Below are 24,527 nucleotides of genomic sequence, written 5' to 3'. Positions count from 1 at the left end.
ATGACTAAATCATAAATAAGACAAGGCTATAAAGTTTTATTGAATTGAATCACACTAAATTTGCGCTATTTACATTGCAGTGTGATTGTGTCATACAAGGTTGTCTTAAATATTGTATGCAATAAAAATGCTCTCTTTATTGCAAACTGCAAACTTTTATACTCAGCATTTGTATTCCCTTATCGTCAAAAATATAATTGCAAATTCTCTTGAAACTATGCAATATTCATTTTAAGGCTATATTGCCCACCCATACGTGATACACTCCGCACTTTATACTATTTCCTGGTACTCCCATAGTTCACATATTGTATTGAAGTGTGGGGAAACAGTTATAACAGCTGTGGTTTATAGTCCAGTGCGGCTTATCTATGAACAAATGCTGTCTTCGTGTCAAATTTGATGGGTGGTGGCTTATAGTCAGGTGCGCCTTGTAGTGTGAAAATTATATAAAAATTATTGTTAATGAGCCAACTCTAGTTGGTTGCCTATTGGTGTAGTTGTTTTTGTTTGTTTGTTTGTTTGTTTGTTTGTTTGTTTGTTTGTTTGTTTGTTTGATCTCTTTCTCTTTCATTGTGTGGACAGGAGTTTCCCACGAAATAAGGATGCTGGACGAGTTTTTCTTCTTCCCACTCCCTTTCAAGTGCAAATAACTATTTTGAATTCTACTGTATTTATGTTTCTTTGTGCATGTTCGAAATGAAAAAGCTTCATCATAATATTTTTGTGAATGAATAATTAAATTGATGAATGAACGAATGAATGCTTTATTTTGGACGTATGCCAGAAGAAAGTAATTAAAAAGAAACCAATTAGACACTTAAGATAACAACAATAGTCAAGACAACAACAATAATGATAATAATAATCAGGTGTTGACAACAAGGCCAGTGGCTTTTGAAATTCACTGGCCCCACAATTAAAAACACTGGCCTGCGTCAAGGCGTCACTTATTGATCACAATAATCACAAAAAAGAACATTTGCTTGAAAACATCAAAAACAGTTATTTTGGGTAGATTTAATGAAAAGTGCTGCAAAGCGGTGCAAAAAACATGAATCCAGTGGAAACAATCCCATTTTTATTCCATCTTCACTCTAGTATAGCCAACATTTCTTCTTGAGCGCTCCAGGGGGACGCGAGCCCTGTGCCTGGGTGAAGCTTTGCTTTGCAATTTACAAGTCAAAGAGATGACTAAGCAAATTATGACAAAAAATTCTCAAGATAGACCGCCGTTATGACGATATTATTTCCTGATGAGTCACGCGGATATGAATGATCACGTTATGTTAATACCATAGGTTTCATACTCGTTAACTTTTCTCTATACTCGTTAACGTTTCTCTAACTTACTTGTCTGCATATGTGGGCATTGATCTGCACAACTCACAGGAAACCTCGTTTTTTGTCTCATCGTAGCCGAGCCAATTCCAGCGGTCTCGCCACTGGGACTGAAACTTGCTCTCCCTTTGCTCTTCATATTGGATTTCGCTTTACCACAACTCCTCTGGTGACTTTCTCTTTCTTGAGTGATCTTTTTTCTCCGGTGCTTGGCCAGGTGCCGCTGGTATCCAAAACATGTCATCTTGTAGTATAACGTAAGTGGGTACTGGGGCTACGTCTACACTAGGACGGATAATGGCTTTAAACATGTAATTAGTTGGACTATACGGCATGTCAGCTACATTAGAATGCCTATTATCCGGATTAGTTGTTACACGGCTAATATAGGCGGGTAATATTACCCGCCGCTTAGTATGGACTGCTGTCATCGTACAACAATCGGATATTAAGGAAGTGACGTCATGCCGTCGCCATTTTTAGTACGTCATGACGGCATCGTAGACAATGGAGCTGGATGATCATGACTTGGCATTCCTGCTCCTCTTTTCTTTTCCACAAATTTTTCTTGAACCTTCAACCTACGTCACAATAATATGCTTCAATTCAGTGCTCATTGGTGGTCCTCCTATCGCGGAGGACGCAGAGATGAGTGTTTTTTTACAGAGCTCGTCTCCCGCATTGTCTCCCCGATCAGCCAGCTTTGGAGCTGGCCCCTCCCAACTCAATGCCAACCTAACATAGTATATAAAAATGCGTGGAGGAAAATTAAACCCCGAAAAGTGACCTGCGTGGTACCCCCAGTCAAAGAGGCACGCGATAAGTTATTTAAATGACATTTACGCCTGTCAAAACTGTAGCCACTTCCAGGATCGCCACTGTTATGCACAAGCACTCCTGGTTGCGGCTTCCAGGAAAAATACGCAGCGCCACACCATATGTTTCTATTTGTTATTTTCCAAGTGGTGAAAGCGCAACTGAGCATCAATTGTAACATCCCAAGTAACGATGTCAGGCTTTCGTTGTTTTCTAAAGATTTATTTCAATCACAGCTCGGCGACTGCTCGTAAAAGCCGAGCCAGCTCTCCCTTCACTCTCGGTCCTGCGCGATGCATTCAGTTGCGTTCACGATAAAAACAGTGATCACATAACAGAGTTCCCGACCCCTGGTCTAGAGGGGGTAGTAATTTTGAAATTTCCCGCCGGCGAGTAATGAGTTTCTGGTTCAGAGGTAAACCGCGTGGGTGATGACGTAACACATGATTCTGCTCCTCTCTACGCATGCGTGGTTTGCGCGCAAATGCAGGCGTACCTTGCAGAAGCGGGGGTGGGCTTAAACCCACTTTAAACGTAAGTGCGGAGAGGTATAAAAATATTCAGCAAAATACCCTGGAGAAAATTATCTGTCCAAGTGTAGACGTAGCCTGAGATACTGACATTCAAACAGCAGCAGTAATCAGGTGTGTTTACGCCCCATGGAGAGCAACGGCTGCAGCATAGATTGTAAGGTTGTCTTTGATCGGGATAGGGTAACATCGTAATGTTTGGAGCATTCTGGTTGCCCAGACGTATTCAAAAGTACGTCAGGGTCACCTGGCCATGTAGATCGTCGACTCCTGATAATAATTACGGAATTTATTAATCCATTCTAAATAGATTTTATAAAATCAGAAGAATGGAAGATGATCAACATCTACTGTCCAAACTTCAACATTGCATTCTTGAATAATATATCGCTCGTATATTGCTTCTATATATTTTTTAGATATTTATTTTTTTCCAATTTATTTACCATTTCAAGTTTTATTTTTGCACTGCACTGTGTACCTATATATTTCTATTTATTCACATGCAGATGTGGAACATGCACATCTATTATATATCTATGTACAGTATTTACAGTACATAATCACAGATTTGTTCATTTTACTTGGTCTATTCATTTTCATATCGTTTGTCTTATTCACTGTGTCTTGCGACTCTGTTTTATTGGGATATGAATGGAAGCTCTCAGCTTCTTTCCTGTAGCAAAGGTCATCGTTATTGGTAAGTTGGTGTGGTTCTGGTACGCAGCTGTGCAAGGAATTTCCACTTCGTTGTGAGAAACACGAGTGCCCTTGGGATTAAATTTTTGGGCTCAGATCAGCTTGTCTATTTGCATATTTGGTCATAAGTGCATGGTTGTGGGAGACCAGGACCGAATCTTCTCTTAGGCATCTTTGGGACACTCGAGAACCGTGGACCAGGTTGACCTGTATTTTAGCTGTTACTTTCCTAATTAATGTCTTTAGCTTCGGTGATCATTTTCGTTATCACTCAGGGATTCTGTGTCGTCATCTTCGGTCGATTTGAGAGACCTCTGTAGAGTTGAAAATTTATATGAAAATGATGTAAATCATTTGTACTTCGTTTGTGCTTGCTTGTGCTGTAAAATGTTTTGTTTGTGCACCTACAGTTTTTAAGATGTTTACAATTCTTTTATAGGACAATCTGAGGCCAACCAGACCCCCAATTTGATAAAAAATGGCTTAAATTGGTTTAAATCGTTTATGCTTCGTTTGTGATTGTTAATGCTGTAAAAGGTTTCGTTTGTGCTGCTATCGTTTTTGAGTTACAGTAATCCCTCATTTTTTGCGGTTAGTGGGGACCAGAACCGGCCGTGATAAGTTAAAAACTGCGAAGTAGTTCCCCACCCCCATTTTTGTGTTCAATGTACAGTATTTATTCACATTTATCACTGGAAAGAGATACATATAAGACATGTTTTTTTCACTTCCTTTCCCCAAAGTATCATAAAAAAATCTTTTATGTATGTATGTGTGTATGTATGTATGTATGTATGTATGTATGTATGTATGTATGTATGTAGGTGTATATATATATATATATATATATATATATATATATATATATATATATATATATATATATATATATATATATATATATATATATATATATATATATATACATATATATATATACATATATATATTAGGGCTGTCAAACGATTAACATTTTTAATCGAGTTAATCACAGCTTAAAAATTAATTAATCGTAATTAATCGCAATTCAAACCATCTATAAAATATGCCATATTTTTCTGTAAATTATTGTTGGAATGGAAAGATAAGACACAAGACGGATAAATACGTTCAACATACTGTACATAAGTACTGTATTTGTTTATTATAACAATAAATCAACAAGATGGCATTAACATTAACAATTTGTTAAAGCGATCCAAGGATAGAAAGACTTGTAGCTCTTAAAGGATAAATGTTAGTACAAGTTATAGAAATTTTATTTTAAAACCCCTCTTAATGTTTTCGTTTTAATAAAATTTGTAAAATTTTCAATCAAAAAATAAACTAGTAGCTCGCCATTGTTGATGTCAATAATTACACAATGCTCATTGTGCTTAAACCCAGTCGCACCAAAGTGCCAGCAGAAGGAGACAAAAAACACAAGTAACAAGTGGACATGTCACTGTGCTGTCATTTTAATCTGTTTGAGTGGGGCCTGTGCGTTAATTGCGTCAAATATTTTAACGTGATTAATTTTTTTTTTTTAATTACCGCCCATTAACACGATAATTTTGACAGCCCTAATATATATATACATATATACAGTGCTGCTCAAAAGTTTGTGAACCCCCTCAACATTTTGGAATTTTCTATTATTTCAACCTGATTTCCTAATCAATCAATTCAGTAGGTTTTTTTTTGTTTTTTTAACAGTTGTGTTGTCGAGACTAAATTAAAAAGAGTTTTCATCAACTGATGTAGGTGCAAAATTGAACTGTTTGGTCACAACCAAAACCGCCATGTCTGGCGAAAAGTCAACACTGCATACCACCAAAAGAACCTTCTCCCAACAGTGAAGCATGGAGGTGGGAATGTCAAGATCTGGGCTTGCTTTTCATCCTCAGGACCTGGACAACTCCACATTGTCCAGGGAATCATGAATTCTGAGGAATATTGTCAAATCCTAGAACATAACCTGACGCCATCTGTTTTGAAGTTAAAGCTTGGCAGAAGGTGGATCATGCAACATGATAATGATCCAAAGCATTCCAGCAATACAACCAAGGAATGGCTGAAAAAGAAGAAGATTCGTGTTCTGGACTGGCCCAGTCAAAGTCCTGACCTAAATCCCATTGAAATGCTGTGGCGGGACCTGAAGCGAGCAGTTCATGCCAGACGCCCATCAAACCTCTCTCAACTGACTGCGTTCTGCAAGGAAGAATGGGCAAAAATCCCCCAAAGTAGATGTGAGAGGCTGATTAGTCACTACAGAAACCGTTTGGTTGAGGTAATCTCTGCAAAAGGAGGCGCAATATCCTATTAACTGAAGGGGTTCACATACTTTTGCACACATGATATCTGAGTTTTTCTTAAATCATCCACTTTTGTTAAATAAAGAATGACAATATAACTATTTCTTTTGTTTCAGTCCATTATTTGGAATGTCAGTATTGTGGATTTGGGTATAACTTAACATTTAATAAGGTTATTTTAGTTTTTTTTACAAAAAATCTGACCATCGCTGTGGGGTTCACAAACTTTCGAGCAGCACTGTATATACATGTATGTATATAGTTTTCAAACTTCAAATCTAATAATTATGATAAGTTTTAAAAATCTTACTGCCCCACTGAATCATTTTTAAACAACAAAAAAAGCAGACCCCCAATCCATTTTAAAAAAGGAGAAAAATTATGTCTTTATTAAATACTTCATTGAGTGAAACCACTCAAATCCACTCAAACTGCTTACTTACATAGAATGAGTTGCCACAGCAACTGTTTAATGATATGGGGCGTTTTGAAGTTTCGGGTTACAAGTGTCTCTGGCAGTATCAAACATTAACTGTCTGTCAATCATCGTTAACTTTAATAAGCAACTCCAGTGATTTGCCTGACCAAGAAAAGCGTCAAGAGCGAGAGAGTATGTGATCGTATCGGGACGGCTCTATAAAATACTGCTTTTTTTAATTGAAAAAAAAAAATCGCAAAGTAGCGAGGGATCACTGTATCAATTTCAAGCAATGACGACCCGCAGCCCCCCATTTATTGCGAAATGACACGAAATGGTGCCATTCATTTATGCTATTATTATTTATTGCTCTGTACACATCAATCGCAGTAACTCCGTCGTGGCTGATGGAGCGTACCAACTCTCTCAACAACAGAGGGGTGTCTCAAAAACTAGCGCAAACGTAGCACAAATAAATGGCACGCCTTCGGGACCATTTTGCAGTAAATGGGGGGCTGCGAGTCACGTCATCACTCAAAATTTGTATCACATTAATATCAGAATATTTATAAAACGATAGCAGCACAAACAAAAAAGTTTACAGCACAAACGTAGCATAAACAAATGGCACCATTTCCCGTCCATTTTGCAACAAATGAGGAGCTGTGGGATGTCATCACTTGAAACTAATATCTCAATATCTCAAAAATGACAGCAGAAGAAACGAAAATCTTTACAGAACAAACCAGCATAATCGTAGCACATCCGTATGACAAGATTTTTTGCCATTTTTAATCAAAATGGGGGGCTTGTTAACCTATAAAAAAAATGTTTATATCTTAATAACAATAGCAGCACAAATATTTCAGCACAAACGAATGACATAATTTTTATATAAATTTGCGTATGATGGGGTGCCAACTACAGAGAGAATAAAAAAAACCTGTCAAGAAGAAGTCGTCTCCGGCTGTCTTCGCCAGGACTTTTTCTCTTCAAAGTGCAATACAAATACTGATATCTTCCACAAAAATAAATACAGTAATTGTAATTAATATATTAATCAGAGTCATAGTGCTAATTATTTTTGACCGAAATGGTGCAGCCCTACACCCACGCTTGCAAACATTCGCATAATTATGTGCTCCGTCTCGCCCGAGTGCGAAATGCATTCAAAAATGGAAGTGAATATTTCCATGGAAACAGCAGGCAGAAAGGATGCAGACGTCTTGTGCTCACCAGAGAGAATCTGATATCAGACTTTTCATTCAAAGACTACTTTGTCAATCAATCCAAACGGCCGTGGGGAAGAACGCAGTGGGAATTAGTCACCTTATTCATCATTGAGCAACAAAATCCTAAATTGATGATGGTGGCCAGAAAACTGTATTTTTCTGCCATGCTGGTTTTCTCCTCATATCTGCTTTATCCACTGGTGTGAAATCAACTAATTGGTCACGATTTTTCATCTTCCAGAAATATTAAGCACAGTGGTCACAAAAACATTTTTGAAGCTAAGAAGTTCAAGGTCGCTCCAGGACGATACACTGACAACTAATCATCTTTTGTGTCTTCTTTGAATAAAGTGCTGGTGATAATTGCAAATACCAACTAATAATATCTGACACTTAAGGAGCTTTCTTCTGTTGAATCAAAAGGTTAACATTGAAAATGACACCTCGGTTGCTGTCTCATTCTGAATACGATCCACTGGCTGGGAGGGGGTACTCAGCTGCTTATCTTTCAGAGGTTGTTTCAGTGTTCATCTTGCAGGTACACGAGCATTTTTGACTGTGTACATGTCGTTAAATTTGCTCTGGCCGCTGGTGTGGTGAGACTCCCTTGCAGTTGCCTTTAGTGTGATTGCAGCTGCTCGGGGATAAACAAAGGAGACAACGTTCCCTTTCACTTGCGTGAACAAAAACGTTCTCATCAAAAATTCTCATCAAAGTTTGCCACCCAGTTAATCGGTGTGGACTTTGTTGAAAGCACATATATGCAAATTGCCTAGACTGCTCATTTAGGGATGACACATGCACCCACGCACAGCCAGAGGGCCAAAAGTAGCAAAAAAAAAACAAAGACTATTACAGGTAGTCCACGGGTTATTTAGACTTTACGACGCCGCAGTCTCGGCCGCCATTTTGTTTGTCTTTTTTTTTTTTTAAGTGATCCTCTATCTTAAAGACATGTAGGTTCTAATAAGCCACAATTGTTCTCTTGTACTAAAATATGTTGTTAGAAACACATAAAATGTTAAATCAATGGCAATATTTTATAATATTAGTACATATTTTGACCGATAGTTGGCGCCATGTTTTGCTGGCTTGGAGTGATGACGTAATTGGGATGTTTCCACTTGTGTACAACAATTGTGTATTGCTGCCTAAACTCGCTAAGTAAAATGCCACAATGTGCTGCTTTTGGATGCAATTTCCAGTCAAATGGAAACAAGGGGAGTGATATCAGTCTCCACAGATTTTCTATTGACAAGAAAAGGAGAAATGTTTAGGAAAATGCCTGTAGACTGACAAAACGTCCCAAAGACCCAAGGCTTTGTTCTCGCCATTTTTCTCCTCCCATGTTTGAGGTTTTTAGTCGACAATAACTTATGAAAGAGCTCACCGGTGCAGCTGGATATAAGCGGAGACTAAAATCAAATGCTGTCCCAACTATTTTCCCTCACAAGAAGCCTCAAGGCGCTCAGATAGCGAGTGAAATGCGCGCAATAAAGCGCTAAAGACAAGAAAATGCAGGCAAGCCGCTCCTGTCGCTACAGCGGTACGCGAACGTTCTGGCGTACCGCTAGTCACAGAGGAAGCTAATAATTCACCTCTACTGTCAATTCATCAGACAGTAAGTGTGTCTGTTCAGTATTCACCTAATATGAGTGATGCTGCCACTCAAACTGATCCAGACACGTTCGATGCAGCGATACAGTGGCCAGCTGATGCGCGCCTGAGCACTTAATATAGACCACCCTTAAACGTGAGTTGGATGTAGAAGACATGGAGGACTCTCAATCCAGATGACAAATTTAATGAGGACAGTCAGCCACGACACGACTCCGATCCTGACTATCACACGTATGCATTCATAGTTTTATTACCTTCAGTGAGAGTTTATAATGTCAATTGTCATGAAAATAAAAATGCACGAATGACAATGTGTGTTCAAACTTTTGGCCTGTATTGTATGTAAAGCACACGACAGCTCTGGATGCTAACAATCTACATATTTATATTGGAATAAGTTTGGTCACGCGTTAGCTCACCTTGAAGATCTGCTCACAAAACCGGAGTTCTCAACAGCATACGCTCTCTCGCTCTGTTGTCATTGAGACGCACTTGCCGTAAGTACTACATCACAAGTCTACCCAGGACTTAGCTCCAACGTCTCGGCAAGGACAGTACAATGACGTATAATGCATGTTTTGGATAGTTATTTTGAGATTTAAGGGGTGTTTAGGGGTACTTAAAGGGTTAATGCCGACTTACGCGGAAATTCGAGTTATGTCGCCAGCGTAGGAACGGAACCCGTTCGTAACCCGGGGACTACTTGTACATTTAAATCTAGAAAAGCTTTAAAAGTAATTCAGGATAGTCCGGTGAGCCCAACCACTGGGCCGGGGACCATGACGCATTTGCTACCCGTGCTGCAGGTGGCAATGTCTTTGAACAGTTTTTTTTAAGGGGAAAAGGCCACCTGCTGAGCCAGAAGAGGGTCCTACAACCAAGTCAGTTCTCCATAATATGTGGCTAAAAGCTAGCAAACAAGGCAACAAAAGTAAATGCACTGAGAGCATCATAACTTGTGACGAACCGTATTGCTAAAGCCAAGAAAACTTAGAGATAATTCATTATGCTTGCAACCAATGATATTTGTCGTGAAGTTTTAAGAGAGGCCACTGTTATAACAGGTTGATTCAGCGTATGGTGAGTTAGATTTTCCCTGCAGTTAATGTTCGTTTTTAGCCCCGTTGTGTTATTTTATATTTGATGTAATTTTTTTGCCACACATTGCTGTTCCGTGAAAAAAAAGGCCCATGTCACCACTTGCTTGTGGTGCAAAAAAGGTAGGGGACCACTGGTTTAGGTGGCATTTGCTTTAGGAGCTATAAAGCCTATAAAAACCTTTGCGTATACGCAAGTGGATTCAAAACATGAAATCATCAGAATTTGATAGGTTAGATTATGTTTTCTAATATTTCTTTCCAAAGCTATAAGAGTTTTTTTTTTTTCCCCAATTGATTTTAGAGCCCTGATTTATGAGAGCAGTCGCACAGGAAAAATGTTTGTGTACTCAGTAGATATAGATATTTGCTGAGGTTCCGCTACTCAATTGTTATTTTGTTACCAGCTGGGAGCATCAGGAATGAAAATAGCAACACCTACTCAATAAGTCCCTTAATTTAAGTTTGTTTTTCTTTCTAGCTTAAAGTTAACCAACGTGATTAAAATAATAATAATAATAATAATAATAGAGGTTTTGGAGTGAAATGTGTATGTTATGTAGGTAGAAAAAGGTGTAAATGCCATGGCATTACTGTCATGTTTTCATAAGTGTAGAATACATTATTTGAAAAGCTCAGATCATCTGCTTTATAGGTGCCTGCATTGATATTCGGGGCAGAACACAGATTCACCATAATGAAATAAAAAGGGTTGCAATACTGTAAGGGCATGCAGGAAACTAAGAGTAAACTAGGACAAAAATGTTGATCATTATTGCCAATCCGCCTGAGATATTTTCTTATTTACTCAAATGGTGGGCAAGTAAAGCCAAGAGGTTTTAAACACTTGGTATAATCAGATCAGTGGTAAGTGAATAATTATCTTTATAATCATCTGTGTGCTCCTGTGGTAATATAATTATCTCGACATTAAAGAGTGTCTGCCCAACAGAACGAGGCTAATAAGAATTTCCTTCTCCAGACCTCCGGTGAGATGAGCACCCACCCATGACCACCTCCAATCTACAGACAGTTTATGATAGGGATATTATTGAAGACAGAGCTTTAATGCACTGAACTAACCGAAACGAATTGGCCGCGAAACAGTAGATGTGAGCGTGATAAACAAGAGCACCCCCAAACATGTTGATTTCAGTACTAAAATGTCGAATCAGCACACCCCACGAAATCCGATAAAAACCACAAATTAGACCAAGAATGCATCATAGCTTCCATATTCACATGTTTTTCTCACGGTGCTTTGTTTTGGATTAAATTTAAAAAAAAAAAAAAAAAAAAAAAAACATTTTTCTTCATGAACAGAGAAGATTTAATTGTTTTTTTTTTTTTAAGTTTGCTTTAATTTCTGTTACTTTTGCTTGACTCTGTCCCTCAAACCCATTTTGTCCAGCTGCACACTCTGAATAAATAACACAATGTAAACAACCACAATGTGAATACACCGAATTCCCATTTGGCGCATTAAAACTGTTTCAGCCTTTTACAGACACTCAGATTTACCAATGGGTGTATTTTAGTCCCTTCCTGAACATTTTGGGAACCTTATTGCCTTTTGTGGGGACACGTATCTTGTTCTAGGATTCATATTGTATTGCAAAATGAAGTAGCTGGTCTCCGCTTGTCGTATTCAATACCATGGTTGAACATTTAGAGTGCACATCAGTGTCGTCTTCGTCAACAATGACGATAAAGAAAATACTTCATCGATAAACAATTGTTTCATGACGATAACGTCACGATGACGAGCTAAAATGTGGCTTTGAAGACTAGAACATAACAAGACTAATGCTAGTTTTCTTCTGATGAGACGACAACGAGACGTAAACGGGACATCATATGTCATATGTTCACAATGCGTGACATTTTCATATCGTCCGTGGAGTACGTCAGCTTGCATTGTAGCAGTGTTAGGGTTGTGTCACTCATGTGAGATGCGCTGCGCCTCACCCACAATCTCCTCACCGGAGTTTAGGATGTGTCTAAAGCTAGGCTGTGCTCCATCTAGCTTGTTTGAAAACACGGTAAGATTTGTTTCCTTATCTTGGCAAGAGAGAATATGCAATGCTGCATTAGGCTTTAAAGGTCTGTGGTGAGTTATCATTAGACCCTAAATGTAACTTCTAGTGTTAGCGTAGCATTCGCGTTAGAATTAGCTTCAGAAAGGCAGGTGTCCTCTTAAAATACTGGCCAGTCTAAACCAGAGCCACTTGGCTTTTATGGTCAGTAAGTCTAAAGGCAAGCCAATTGGCAAAGTGGCATTTAGCGATTAGCCCACTTCAGCTGTTTTGTTTGGTAAATGAGCAATTACTGGGAAATACTGATTGCTTGCAACTTCTGGCTAGACTCTAAGAATAGCAACAACAACAAAAAATCCAGACTTCCCAGTGTTAAACACTTTGACATTTTTTTTTTTTTTATATATATATATTGTTCGTGGCTTCCAGGTGGGTTTAAGTGAAAATGATCAGATGTACTGCTTTTCCTGCTGAATGTGTATGATCAACACCAAGTTTGCATTGTCCTTGTGGATGCTACGATATGTGCTCTCCTATGTACAGTGGGGCAAATAAGTATTTAGTCAACCACTAATTGTGTAAGTTCTCCCACTTGAAAATATTAGAGAGGCATGTAATTGTCAAGATGGGTAAACCTCAACCATGAGAGACAGAATGTGAAGAAAAAAAAAAACAGAACATTGTTTGATTTTTAAAGAATTTGTTTGCTGAACATAGTGGAAAATAAGTATTTGGTCAATACCAAAAGTTCATCTCAATACTTTGTTATGTATCCTTTGTTGGCAATAACGGAGGCCCAACGTTTTCTGTAACTCTTCACAAGCTTTTAACACACTGTTGCTGGTATTTTGGCCCATTCCTCTATGCAGATCTCCTCTAGAGCAGTGATGTTTTGGGGTTGTCGTTGGGCAACAGGGACTTTGAACTTCCTCCACAGATTTTCTATGGGGTTGAGATCTGGAGACTGGCTAGGACACTCCAGGACCTTGAAATGCTTCTTACGAAGCCACTCCTTTGTTGCCCTGGCTATGTGTTTGGGATCATTGTAACGCTGAAAGACACAGCCACGTCTCATCTTCAATGCCCTTGCTGATGGAAGGAGATTTTCCCACAAAATCTCTCGATACATGGCCCCATTCATTCTTTCCTTTCTACAGATGATGTTTCCACCCCCATGCTTCACAGTGGGTATGGTGTTCTTCCGATGCAATTCAGTATTCTTTGTCTCCCAAACACAAGAACCTGTGTTTCTACCAAAAAGTTCTATTTTGGTTTCATCTGACAATAACACATTCTCCCAGTCCTCTTCTGAATCATCCAAATGCTCTCGAGCGAACCGCAGACGGGCCTGGACATGTACTTTCTTCAGCAGGGGGACACGTCTGGCAGTGCAGGATTTGAATCCCTGGCGGCGCATAGTGTTACTGATCATAGCCTTTGTTACTGTGGTCCACGCACTCTGTAGGTCATTCACTAGGTCCCCCCGTGTGATTCTGGGATTTTTTTCTCACCGTTCATGTTATCATTTTGACGCCACGGGGTGAGATCTTGCATAGAGCCCCAGATCGAGGGAGATAATCAGTGGTCTGGTATGTCTTCCATTTTCTAATAATTGCTCCCACAGTTGATTTCTTTACACCAAGCGCTTTACCTATTGCAGGTTCAGTCTTCCCAGCCCGGTGCAGGTCTACAATTTTGTCTCTGGTGTCCTTCGACAGCTCTTTGGTCTTGGCCATAGTGGAGCTTGGAGTGTGACTGACTGAGTTTGTGGACAGGTGTTTTTTATACCGATAATGAGTTAAAACAGGTGCCATTAATACAAGTAACGAGTGGAACCTTTTTAGACCTCGTTAGACCTCGTTAGAAGAAGTTAGACCTCTTTGACAGCCAGAATTCCTGCTTGTTTGTAGGTGACCAAATACTTTTTTTCCAATTTAATTTGGAAATAAATTATTTAAAAATCAAACAATGTGATTTTCTGTTTTTTATTTTTACATTCCGTCTCTCATGGTTGAGGTTTACCCATGTTGAGAATTACAGGCCTCTCTAATCTTTTCAAGTAGGAGAACTTGCACAATTGGTGGTTGACTAAATACTTATTTGCCCCACTGTACATTTGAAATTGTTGGAAACCTTTAGTTTTGACTAAAACGAAGACGAACACATTTTGATTCGACTAAAATATGACTAAGACAAATCTGGTGCACATGCCCGAAAACTTTGGTAAGGGGAAGTGAACACTACCACATGCTGGGATATAGGAAACACAATAGGAAGTTAGCTTAGCAATCAAAATGCGTATCTGGATGCAGAGAAGATGCTAAAATGGTAGAGGAGCTCCAACAAGAAAGATTTACTGGTCCGAGACCAATTTAACTTTATCCGAGATGAAGAACTGTCATTCACACAAAGGACGGATGAAAATGCAGGAGTTCTGATTGAGCGAGAAGACTTTTTTTTAATAAAACGGCTTTGTCGGGTCAGTTGAGCAGATCGTTGGAAGTTCCTCTGGGAGCGGGCTTATCAACGGCAGGATCCAGAGAAGCAACATGCGAAGTGGATATTTTGCTAAATGGTTATTTTACTTAATTTTACTGTGTTCACTTTCCAATCTTGTGCAACCATTCAAGACATTAAACACATTTGCCTAACAAACGGTCCTGTCTTGATTCTATTTTTTGTGTACCATTTCTTTAAAACAAAGCTAGTGTTCCAATTTTAAAAATGAAACAGGACAGATTACTCAATGTTTATTTCTGATAGGGAAAAAGACTAATGCAAATGACAAACAGGGAGGAGACCCTTGTATAAGGTTTGCCATTCCCGGCAATAAAAATATCCATGGGGACTGTGCTTGAAATACAATTACATATTTAAAAGGTCGTTTTGTCTCTGATAAACTGAATGATTAGAACAGCAGTGAGCATCACCTCACAAGACTCAATATGGTTTGCAGAAGAACATCATGAATAATTTTGTCATTATAATCACTGGGTAGGTCAACATAAAGTTTGACCTGCTGAACTTTCATTTCTTCTGATTAGTTAATTCTTCTTCAGTGTATCTTACTTCAAACTAACTACAACTTGTTGGAGCGGGCACGGCATGATGGCAAAGATACGAACATGCCGAGCTCAGCAAGCCAAGCAGAAGCGCCCATCAACGTTAAAAGGCGTGCAACCAGACTAAAGCCTTAATTTGTAAATCATAAGGTGCCGGAACGCAAAGTACATATAACAGCGCAGAGATGACAAGACGGACACAGGTCCCGGAATATACGCAGAAAATGGTGCTGAAAACAGCAAATGCCCACTTGCCATGCAGTGGGACTTACAATCCTCAATTTCAGATAATATCCATGATATAAATGTTATGACAACAATTTACAATTATTTAGGCTACACTATGCACACCATGGGCAATTGCCCACATAAGCACAGGTGGGGTCAGGGTACAGGCCCGTTTCTCCGGTTGTTGGTGGTCCACCTTGCTGACTGCTGACGCTGTAGCTGGCCCTGAACCTGACCAGCTGCTGCCACGGTAGCTGGCTGTCCCTGAACCTGGCTAGCTGCTACGGCACCTGCTGCACCCAGTCTGTTTGATCCCGGCCGCTTGCTCCCCAGATGCCCCAAATTTCCAAACTTTTTTTTTTTTTAATGTCAAGGGCGTGATTGTTGGTCCAGCTTTTCAGTGCATCAACAAATCTCCGACTCTTTCAAATGACGTTAAATTTTCATAAACAACATTGTTACCACCATCCCCAGGGGGCCGCTGTCCCGTTTCAATGTGACCGGCATTGCCAATTAGGCGTAGAAGAGGAAGTGGGCGACCGTAAGGGGGAGAGAGAGGAAGCGAAAATGGTAAACGGACAGTACTTATATAGCGCATTTATCTGCATGGTTACCATGCCCAAAGCGCTTCACATTAGCACACATTTACCCGTTCACGCACACATTCACACACCAATGGGGCTGCTGCCATGCAAGGCGCTGTCAACCCATTGGAGGCAAATCAGGGTTCAGTGCTTTCCCCAAGCGCACTTCGACACTACACCACCTCCCCGAAGGAAGAACTGGACGTAGGAGCGACAACAAACGAGCCACGGAAATCACTAGTCCACATATTATTATTATTCTCTTTACACGAGAGGTGCCGGATCTGCCCAAATAAGTCCTGGAACATAGAGAAGTCAAAATCAAGAGGTGCCGGATCTTGTGCACAAATTAACCCCTGGTCATCGGGCATTGGCTTCAGTAGTGTGTCTCCAATTTCTTGGAGTCATGCGACCCAAACTACTATAATGTTTCCACCTTTACAGCACGAGAGCACGACAAATTTAACGTAAGCTAATTCGGCCCGTGGTGGCGTCACCAAAGCTATATGACACAAGCCCTTTTTTTTTCTCCGCAGGTGGGCAGTGCCTCGTGGTTGAACTAAACCACCAACTTAAAACAAAACTTTTGCGGGTTGTTATTCATCACTCCACCCTCATTGATCCTCGAAGGAACCAACGCCATATATATGCGCAGTTTGAGTCAGTCTATTAAGAATTGCATATCTCACGCCTGGAAAGTCAATATGTTTTGTGCTTGTGAATGCACCCATTATTCATGTCAAAGCAGTTGAACAGGAAAGGTTTTAAAATATATAAATAAAAGAATCAATTGTTAGAATGGAATTGCCCATGCAAAATGTTACAAGACTTTACCTCACTCAGCTGGGTGACGATGATGACCATGTTGATGATGGTGATGGCAAGAATGAGCATGAAGGTAATAATGAACATCATGTTGGCGAGGACAACAAAACGGATGCTGTTACTTATAGAGTGTAGATCACTGTGAAAAAAGTAGATTTACATAAAATTTTAATGCTACTTATGAGGATAAAAAACTGCTTAATGAAATATGTCTATGTAAGTTAAAAAAAAAAAAAAATCAACATTTATCTCATAATAAAAAAGGGCAGCAACAAAATATGAAATTGTTTGGAATTATGACATGCATGTACAGAAAATGGTTCTCGATTTTTTAAAAAATGATGTTAATTATTTGATCAATGTCTTAATGGGATAGTAGTTTTAATAGGCATTTTATACAGCTAAAGACTTATGATTGCCATAACATCCGCGATTCTACTGCAAAGTACAGTATATACAATTTTCAAAAAAACATTTTAAATATAATACGATTGCTGAGAAACCCATAAAAACTGTTCTTAGACCTCCATCTGCTATGGTCACCTTCTTCTATCACTCTTAATGCTAATTTTTACCCACAGGCCTTTTAAAAACAGATCAAATATTGTATCACTGAATTAACAGTTAGGAATTAATCTGCCATAGAGTACCACGCTGAATGAACATTTTCAAGTTCATTTGAGCTTAGGTGTAAACATGGAAATGACCGAACATTTAGAACAGCGTTAATATAATTGCAGACCACATTATGAAATCACAGATATTTCAATGTAAATACTAACAAAGGTGTGGTAAGATGCTGCCTGTCTACATGTGTGTGGGTGGGTGCTGCAGAGAATAAAGAAGCTTAAAATAAAAAAAAGTTTCAAAAGCAAAAAAAATAAATAAAAGAAATGTTTTTTTCCTCTTTTAAATCTAATTCGCACATGATTTAGAAAAGACTGCTTCACTGACCTGCCCACGAGAAGAAACTCTCCCACCAGTCCCTGGCGCCTCATAGCCATGAGGATATTGCGAACAGTCATGCCCTCACAGAAACATGCCACCACCCTGGCCTTGGGCAGGTGGGCTCTCAGCCTTTCCACCAGTCGGTCGAAACTCTGCTCTCCGGCATTGCTCCAGATTTTGCCTGAAGCAAACATGATCAGCAGAAACAGGCGCAGCCTATAATAATATAATTAATAAGCCTATTTCATTACTGGCATGCATTGCATTTCAGTATTGGGGTTAGTTTTTGTACTTTGTCAATTTCAATTGTATTAATCCTCAAACGCATGCATTATATCAACAAATAATCTCAAAAGTCATTAGAAGGAGGAATATGGACAACAAATGGGTCATTCCAGAATTGAAGGACATTTTAAATCCGAGCCTTTAAATTTTAAATGATTCACATGCAAAATACTAAACCATGCAGTTTCTGAGTAAAAATGTAGTTGTCCTGAGACCAAATCTAAAAAATACTAAGCTTTAACAAAATAAAATATCCACCCGTCCATTTTCTACCAGTTGTTTCGAGGTCAGATCACGAGGACAGTAGCTTCAAAAGGGAAGCCCAAACTTCTCTTTATCCAGCAACTTCATCCAGTTCCAGTGGGATCCCAAGGCGTTCCCAGGCCAGCCAAGAGACATAGACGCCCCAGTGTGCCTTGGATCAACTCCGAGGCTCCTCAGGGTGGAGGGATGTACCCAGAACATCTCACCAGAGAGGTGTCCAGGTGCCATTCTAATCAGATGCCTGGGCCTATTCATGCCTCTCGATAGCGAGGAGAAGCAGTGGCTCTACTCCGAGCCCCTCCCGGATGACCGAGCTTCTCACCCAATATCTAAGGGAGAGCCCGGACACCCAGCAGAGGAAACTCATTTCAGCTGCTTGTATCATGGTTTTTCAGTCACGACCCCAGCTTGCGACCATATGTGAGAGTAGGAGCATAGGTCAAGAGGTTAATAGAGAGTTTTGCCTTTCAGATCGGTTCCGTCTTTAACATGGCAGGCTGATACAGAATCCATATCATTGAAGACGCTACACCAATCCGCCTGCCGATCTTCTGTCCATTCTTCCCTAACTCTTGAACAAGGCACCAACATACTTAAAGTCCTTTACTTGGGGAAGGAACTCATCCCTGATCCAGAGAGGGCATTGCCCCTTTTTCCGACCGAGGACCATGGGCTCAGATTTGGAGGTGCTGATTCTCACCCTGACCACTGAAAATTCGGCTGCAACCCATTTCAACGAGAGTTGAAGATTGCGGCCTGATGACGCAAACAGTGCCATATCGTCTGCAAAAAGCAGAGATGCAATACTGCAAAGGCGGAGCAAAGTTACCCACTCATCTACTGGATTGAACCCCAATGCACAGAGGCGGGGTGTGAAAAGCATTCTAACTGTGTACCCACACCTGTCCGGCATGTCACTGTGGGCACCTCAAGTATGGAATGGGGTCCAACCTCTCTCGTGGGGTGTGGTACCAGAGCCCAAACTGTGTGTGTAGGTGAGCCACACTATACAGTATCTAGTCGGATTTTCCTCCTTCACTAACAGAGAGGTGATGTTCCACCTCCAAAGAGCAGGCCTTTGCAGTTGGGGATCAGTCCGCCAATTTGCCTGCTTTTGGCCGCTGCCCAACTCCTTCAGGTCCTGAAGGGGAACCCACATTGCCATAGGTGACCCTTCCAGGAGCAAAAATAAAACACAGCTCCGAGGACAGGGGTGGGCAAACACTTCCACAAAGGGCCACGGTGGGTCCATTTTTTTTTGTTGTTCATACCTATCATGAAGACAGCCTTTTACCATTCTGGTTTCTTACATTTGTAATCAGTTGATTGCAGTTAGGTAAGTCTTGTTTCCGCTGAAACCTCATTGGTAAAACTGTCTGTGCTTAATCAGCTGCAACAAAGACCAGGACCCACTGCAGCCCTTGAGGACCGGTTTGCCTACCCCTGTCCTAGGATCACTGGGACACACAAAACCCTCCACCCCGATATGGTGACATCACAGGGATGGGTCTTAACATTTTAAGGCCTGCAACATGAAGCAATTGTCAGAGAATCCCAAAATTTGAAAAACAAGGTCTTAAACCTTTTTTGTCAAATGTATCACATTTGATACACCTAAAATTTCATGATTTTGAGAGTAATTCAGAATTTTGACATATCTTTTTGAAAAAAAAAAAAATGATGGATGCAAGTCAACACATGCATCTGCAGGTTCCATGAGAAGAAAAACAGTATTTAGCTAGTGTTATAGATATTAGAGCGCTTATTACACATATTCATTTTGACATTTCTTTTTACAAATGTGGAGAAAAAAAAGTTTTATTAGGACCTTATTTTTCAAATTTGGGAATTCTCTGATAATTGCTTCACATTGCAGGTTTGAAAAAAACAACCATCAAAATAAATATGTGTAATAAAAACTAAAATCTATAACCTTTGCTAAATCCTTTTTTTTTCTCTCTTGGAACCTGCAGATGCATGCGTTGACTGGCATCCATCAATTTTTTTGAGTAAGAAATTTCAAAATTCTGAATTCTAAATTCGAAGTATATCAAATAAGATACATTTGGCTATAAAGTTTTTTTCTTTTTAACACTAAGTCTAAAGTACTAAATGCCATGTTTCTCTTGTCCCACCACACCCTAATAACCAAACTGAATCTCCAATTTTTAAACAATGCAGGTATTATTAGATTCATTGCCATCTCGTCACTGTGGGAACATTGTTTTAATACTGTAAACATGTTTCCGATATTAATATTAATTGTGGAACGCTTGGCCTACAGCATGCACAAAAACCGGTTACCCATTAGGCTGTTTTCTAAAAGAATAGAGCAAATTCATGTAAGCCCAGTGGCTTCTATTTTTCATATTTTAACAGTTAGCCTTGATTAAATGTTTCACTCTCATGCAACCCTGTTATGCATTTAATCAGAATACCGTATTTTGCACACTATAAGCCACACCTAAAAGCCTTCAATTTTCTCAAAAGCAGACAATGTGCCTTATTATCTGATAAGCTTTGTATATGGATCAATCATCCTCATATATGTTTAATCATGGCATGACATTCCCTTAAGCGCAGCACCGTCTAGTGGATGTATAACGCAACCCCAACCACTACTACTACTGCGCCTTATAATGTGGTGCGCCCTATATATGAAAACAGTTTTAAAATAGGCCATTCATTGAAGGTGCGCCTCATACTCTGATGTGCCTTATAGTCTGGAAAATACAGTAAATAAAATTATTTTTTTACTATTTGATTTACGTTTTTACATAAGTATGTCCTATAGATCAGCAGTAGCAGCTAAATAAAAAGCTAGCATCCAGTCCTGACAAAAAGCTTAAATTAGTACACATTTGCATCCCTTTACCTGTGAGTATGCCAAATATCAAATCATGTCATGAAAAAATCCCCACTGATCAGCTAGCTGAGCTTAAACAACCCTTTGGCAATTTAGCATTATCTATGAATATGTAAAAGAAAACCAAAGAAGTGAAGTTTCAAGAATTTTGAAAGCAAAATGTCCTCCAATTCTAAAATGACCCAAACATTTTATTTTTTACAATGTTTATGTTATTTGACCTGATGTTCATGCCTTACCAGAATGAGCAATGCAAATGCCCTCCTTGGCTGCCATGTCCTTAAATGCTTCCATCCCACTTTCCCCGTAGTTGCCTGGAAAGACAAAAGGTTATAACAAAAAGGAGAGGAATCAACTCACGAGAAGGCATCGGACAGACATACCGACCCAATTCCCCGGCTCGTCTGTCGCAGCACAATTCATTAATCTCACATTTGTGTCAGAGAAAATGTCTCCCCACTCTGGCACCCGATTCTTTGCCAAAGAAAGTGGGTGACCTGGAATTTATGCAAATGGTAGGTTGTACACATGGGCAATGAAAATGATAGGATTTCCCTGCCTAAACTCTCCCATTTTCCTTTTCATCTCACCATTTTGTCGGCTCATTGAAGAAAAGATCAGCAATCCATCACTCAGCCAGGTTTCTCTGAACATCTCTCAAAGAGATTAACTCTTAAGATTTGTCCTTACTCTGTGTAATCGATAATAGAATTTGATCTCAAATATGCTGCCCTGATCTGTGTTCCAATAAAATTGTAAATAAGTACAAAAAGAAAGGGAGACTGGTTAAAAAAAAAAAAAAAACAGGCACCAGATCATGAGTGTGCGTATGTGTGCGTGTGCATGCAGGGGTCCATGGCAATGACGAGTGTGTCAGAGCTAAGTATAAATTCCTGTAATTAGTCTCTCAGTGAGAGGAGCTGGAGACAGATGGTACAGACCTTTCACACACACACACACACACACACACACACACACACACACACACACACACACGCACACGACAGCAGACACACACAGAGTTAAAGTCATCAGAATCGATAAAGCTTGTAACCTACTTCACTCGAGTCTCAACAGGGATTTATGTGTGAGACATCTTTTTCTCCAAGTCTCACTGTAATTCTTTCTGGCTTTGAAGGTTCGCTACATGTATGTGCCCTCCATTCCTGCTATAAAGGCAGTATTTTCCAATGATGCGTCATTCTTACTCATTTCCAGCCTTTTATGTGAGACACTGAATGTCGCTATTCCTGTTCCAATGTAATTTGAGGTCTTTTTTTTTAATACAGACAAAATTGTCAATGCAGTCTACATATTATCCATAATCTGCCTGAGGAGATGCGCACTGGTCTTAACTAGCGACTTCCTCTGTCCTGACTGTCTTCTTCTTACAAGAGCGCAGGTTCTTTGGGTCGTTTCCGCTGACATCCTTCCTTCCTCCCTCCTCTTCCCACCGCTCTCCCTCCTCAATCCCTCTCAATTACTACTCTCGTCCTCTTGTCACATCTTGCTTGCTATTCCCCCATCCTAACATGCGTTTTTCTTTCCTCTCTTCGGCCCTCATCTCCTTCCTCCCCTAACAATACTTCACCACGGGGAAAATACTGAATACAGTAAACATGTAAGTGTCCTATGAATGGTTTCCCCTACAAAAAAAAAGGAGTTCGCGCACCACCACACCAAAAGATTCAAAGTTACAATGAGAAAAATAAGTATTTGAACACCCTGCGATCTCGCAAGTTCTCCTACTTAGAAACAGATAGATAGCCGGGTTTCAAATGTTCATGGTAGATGCTCGTCCACTGTGAGAGACAATCTAAAAAAATCCAGAAATCCCAGTGTATGATTATTTAACAATTAATTTGTATAAAACTCCTGCAAATAAGTATTCAAACACCTGAGAAATTTAATGTCAATATTTAGTAGAATAGCCTTTGATGAATTACAAAGATCAAATGTTTCCTGTAACATTTTACCATATTTGCACAGACTGCAGCAGGGGACTGATCCACACAGATCTTCTCTAGATCAATCAGTTTTCTGAACTGTCACTGAGAAACACAGAGTTTGAGCTTCCTCCAAAGCTTTTTTATTAGGTTTAGGTCTGAACACTGGCTAGGCCCCTCTAGAACCTTGATATGCTTTTTACGAAAGCCACTTCTTGGTTATTCTGGCTGTCTTCTTCGAGCCATTGTCATATTGGAAGACCCATTCCCGACCCATTTTCAATGCTTTAACTGAGGGAAGGAGGTTATTCCCCAAAATCTCACAATACATGGCCCTGGTCATCCTCTCCTTAATGCAGTGGAGTCCAGTCCCATGTGCAGAAACATCCCCCCGAAGCATGATCCTACCGCCCCCATGCTTCACAGTAGGGATGGTGTTCTTGGAATGATACTCATCATTCTTCTTCCTCCAAACATTATGTGTGGAATTAAGAGCAAAAGGTTCCGTTTTGATCCCATATGACGAAATGACTGTCTCCCATGACTCCTCTGGATCATCCAAATGGCCACTGGCGAACTTAAAACAGGCCTGGACATGTGCTGGTTTAAGCAGGGAACCTTCTGTGCCATGCATGATTTTAAATCATGACATCTTAGTGTATTGCCAACAATAATCTTGGAAATGGTGGAAATGGTGGTCTCAGCTCCTTTCAGGTCATTGACCAGCTCCTCCTGTGTAGTTCTTGGCCGATTCCTCACCATTCTTAGGTTCAGGGAAGCCCTATGAGGTACATCTTGCATGGAGCCCCAGTCAGAGGGAGATTGACAGTCATGTTAAGCTTCTTCCATTGTCTAAAAATTGCTCCAATGGTGGAACTTATATCACCAAGCTTCTTGGCAAATGCCCCGTAACTCTTTCTGGCCTTGTAGAGGTATACAATTCTGTCTTCGGTGTCTTTGGACAGCTCTTTGGGGTGTATGGTGTGGACAGGTGTTTATTATCATTTAACTGCTTCAAACAGGTCAAAAAGTCAGACTCAAAAAGTCCACCTCGACTCCACTTAATTAGGAGGATGAATAGAGAGGAGGTGGACTTTTTAAAGGCGACAAACAGGTGTTTGAGGCTCACAGTTCTAGCTAATAGACAGGGGTTTAAATACTTATTTGCAGCAGTTTAATACAAATAAATTCATTCATTCATTTTCCTTCATGAGGGTCGCGGAGGTGCCTATCCCAGCTACCTACAGGCACTAGGCAGGGTACACCCTGAACTGGTTGCCAGCCATTTGCAGGGCACAAGAAGACATGCAACCATTCACACACACACTCATACCTACAGACAATTTAGAGTGTTCAATCAGCCTACTACACATGTTTTTGGGATGTGGGAGGAAACCTGAGTTCCCGGAGAAAACCCACGCAGGCACAGGAAGAAC

General features: G+C 40.0%; 1 protein-coding gene across 1 annotated transcript in view; it reads right to left on the bottom strand.

The window, feature by feature from the left end:
- grm5b (glutamate receptor, metabotropic 5b) overlaps positions 1-24,527 on the bottom strand; it is a 156,307-nt gene that overhangs the window by 94,080 nt on the left and 37,700 nt on the right. Inside the window, exons 5-6 of the mRNA XM_057838071.1 lie at positions 21,385-21,459; positions 17,737-17,911 (exon numbers count right to left, since the gene is read on the bottom strand). Of these exons, the coding sequence (XP_057694054.1) occupies positions 17,737-17,911; positions 21,385-21,459 (250 nt within the window). The remainder of the gene's footprint in view (positions 1-17,736; positions 17,912-21,384; positions 21,460-24,527) is intronic.

The sequence above is a fragment of the Corythoichthys intestinalis genome, chromosome 6 (genome assembly GCF_030265065.1).
Source record: "Corythoichthys intestinalis isolate RoL2023-P3 chromosome 6, ASM3026506v1, whole genome shotgun sequence".
NCBI lineage: Eukaryota > Metazoa > Chordata > Actinopteri > Syngnathiformes > Syngnathidae > Corythoichthys > Corythoichthys intestinalis.
This window is presented reverse-complemented; position numbering and strand designations above follow the sequence as displayed.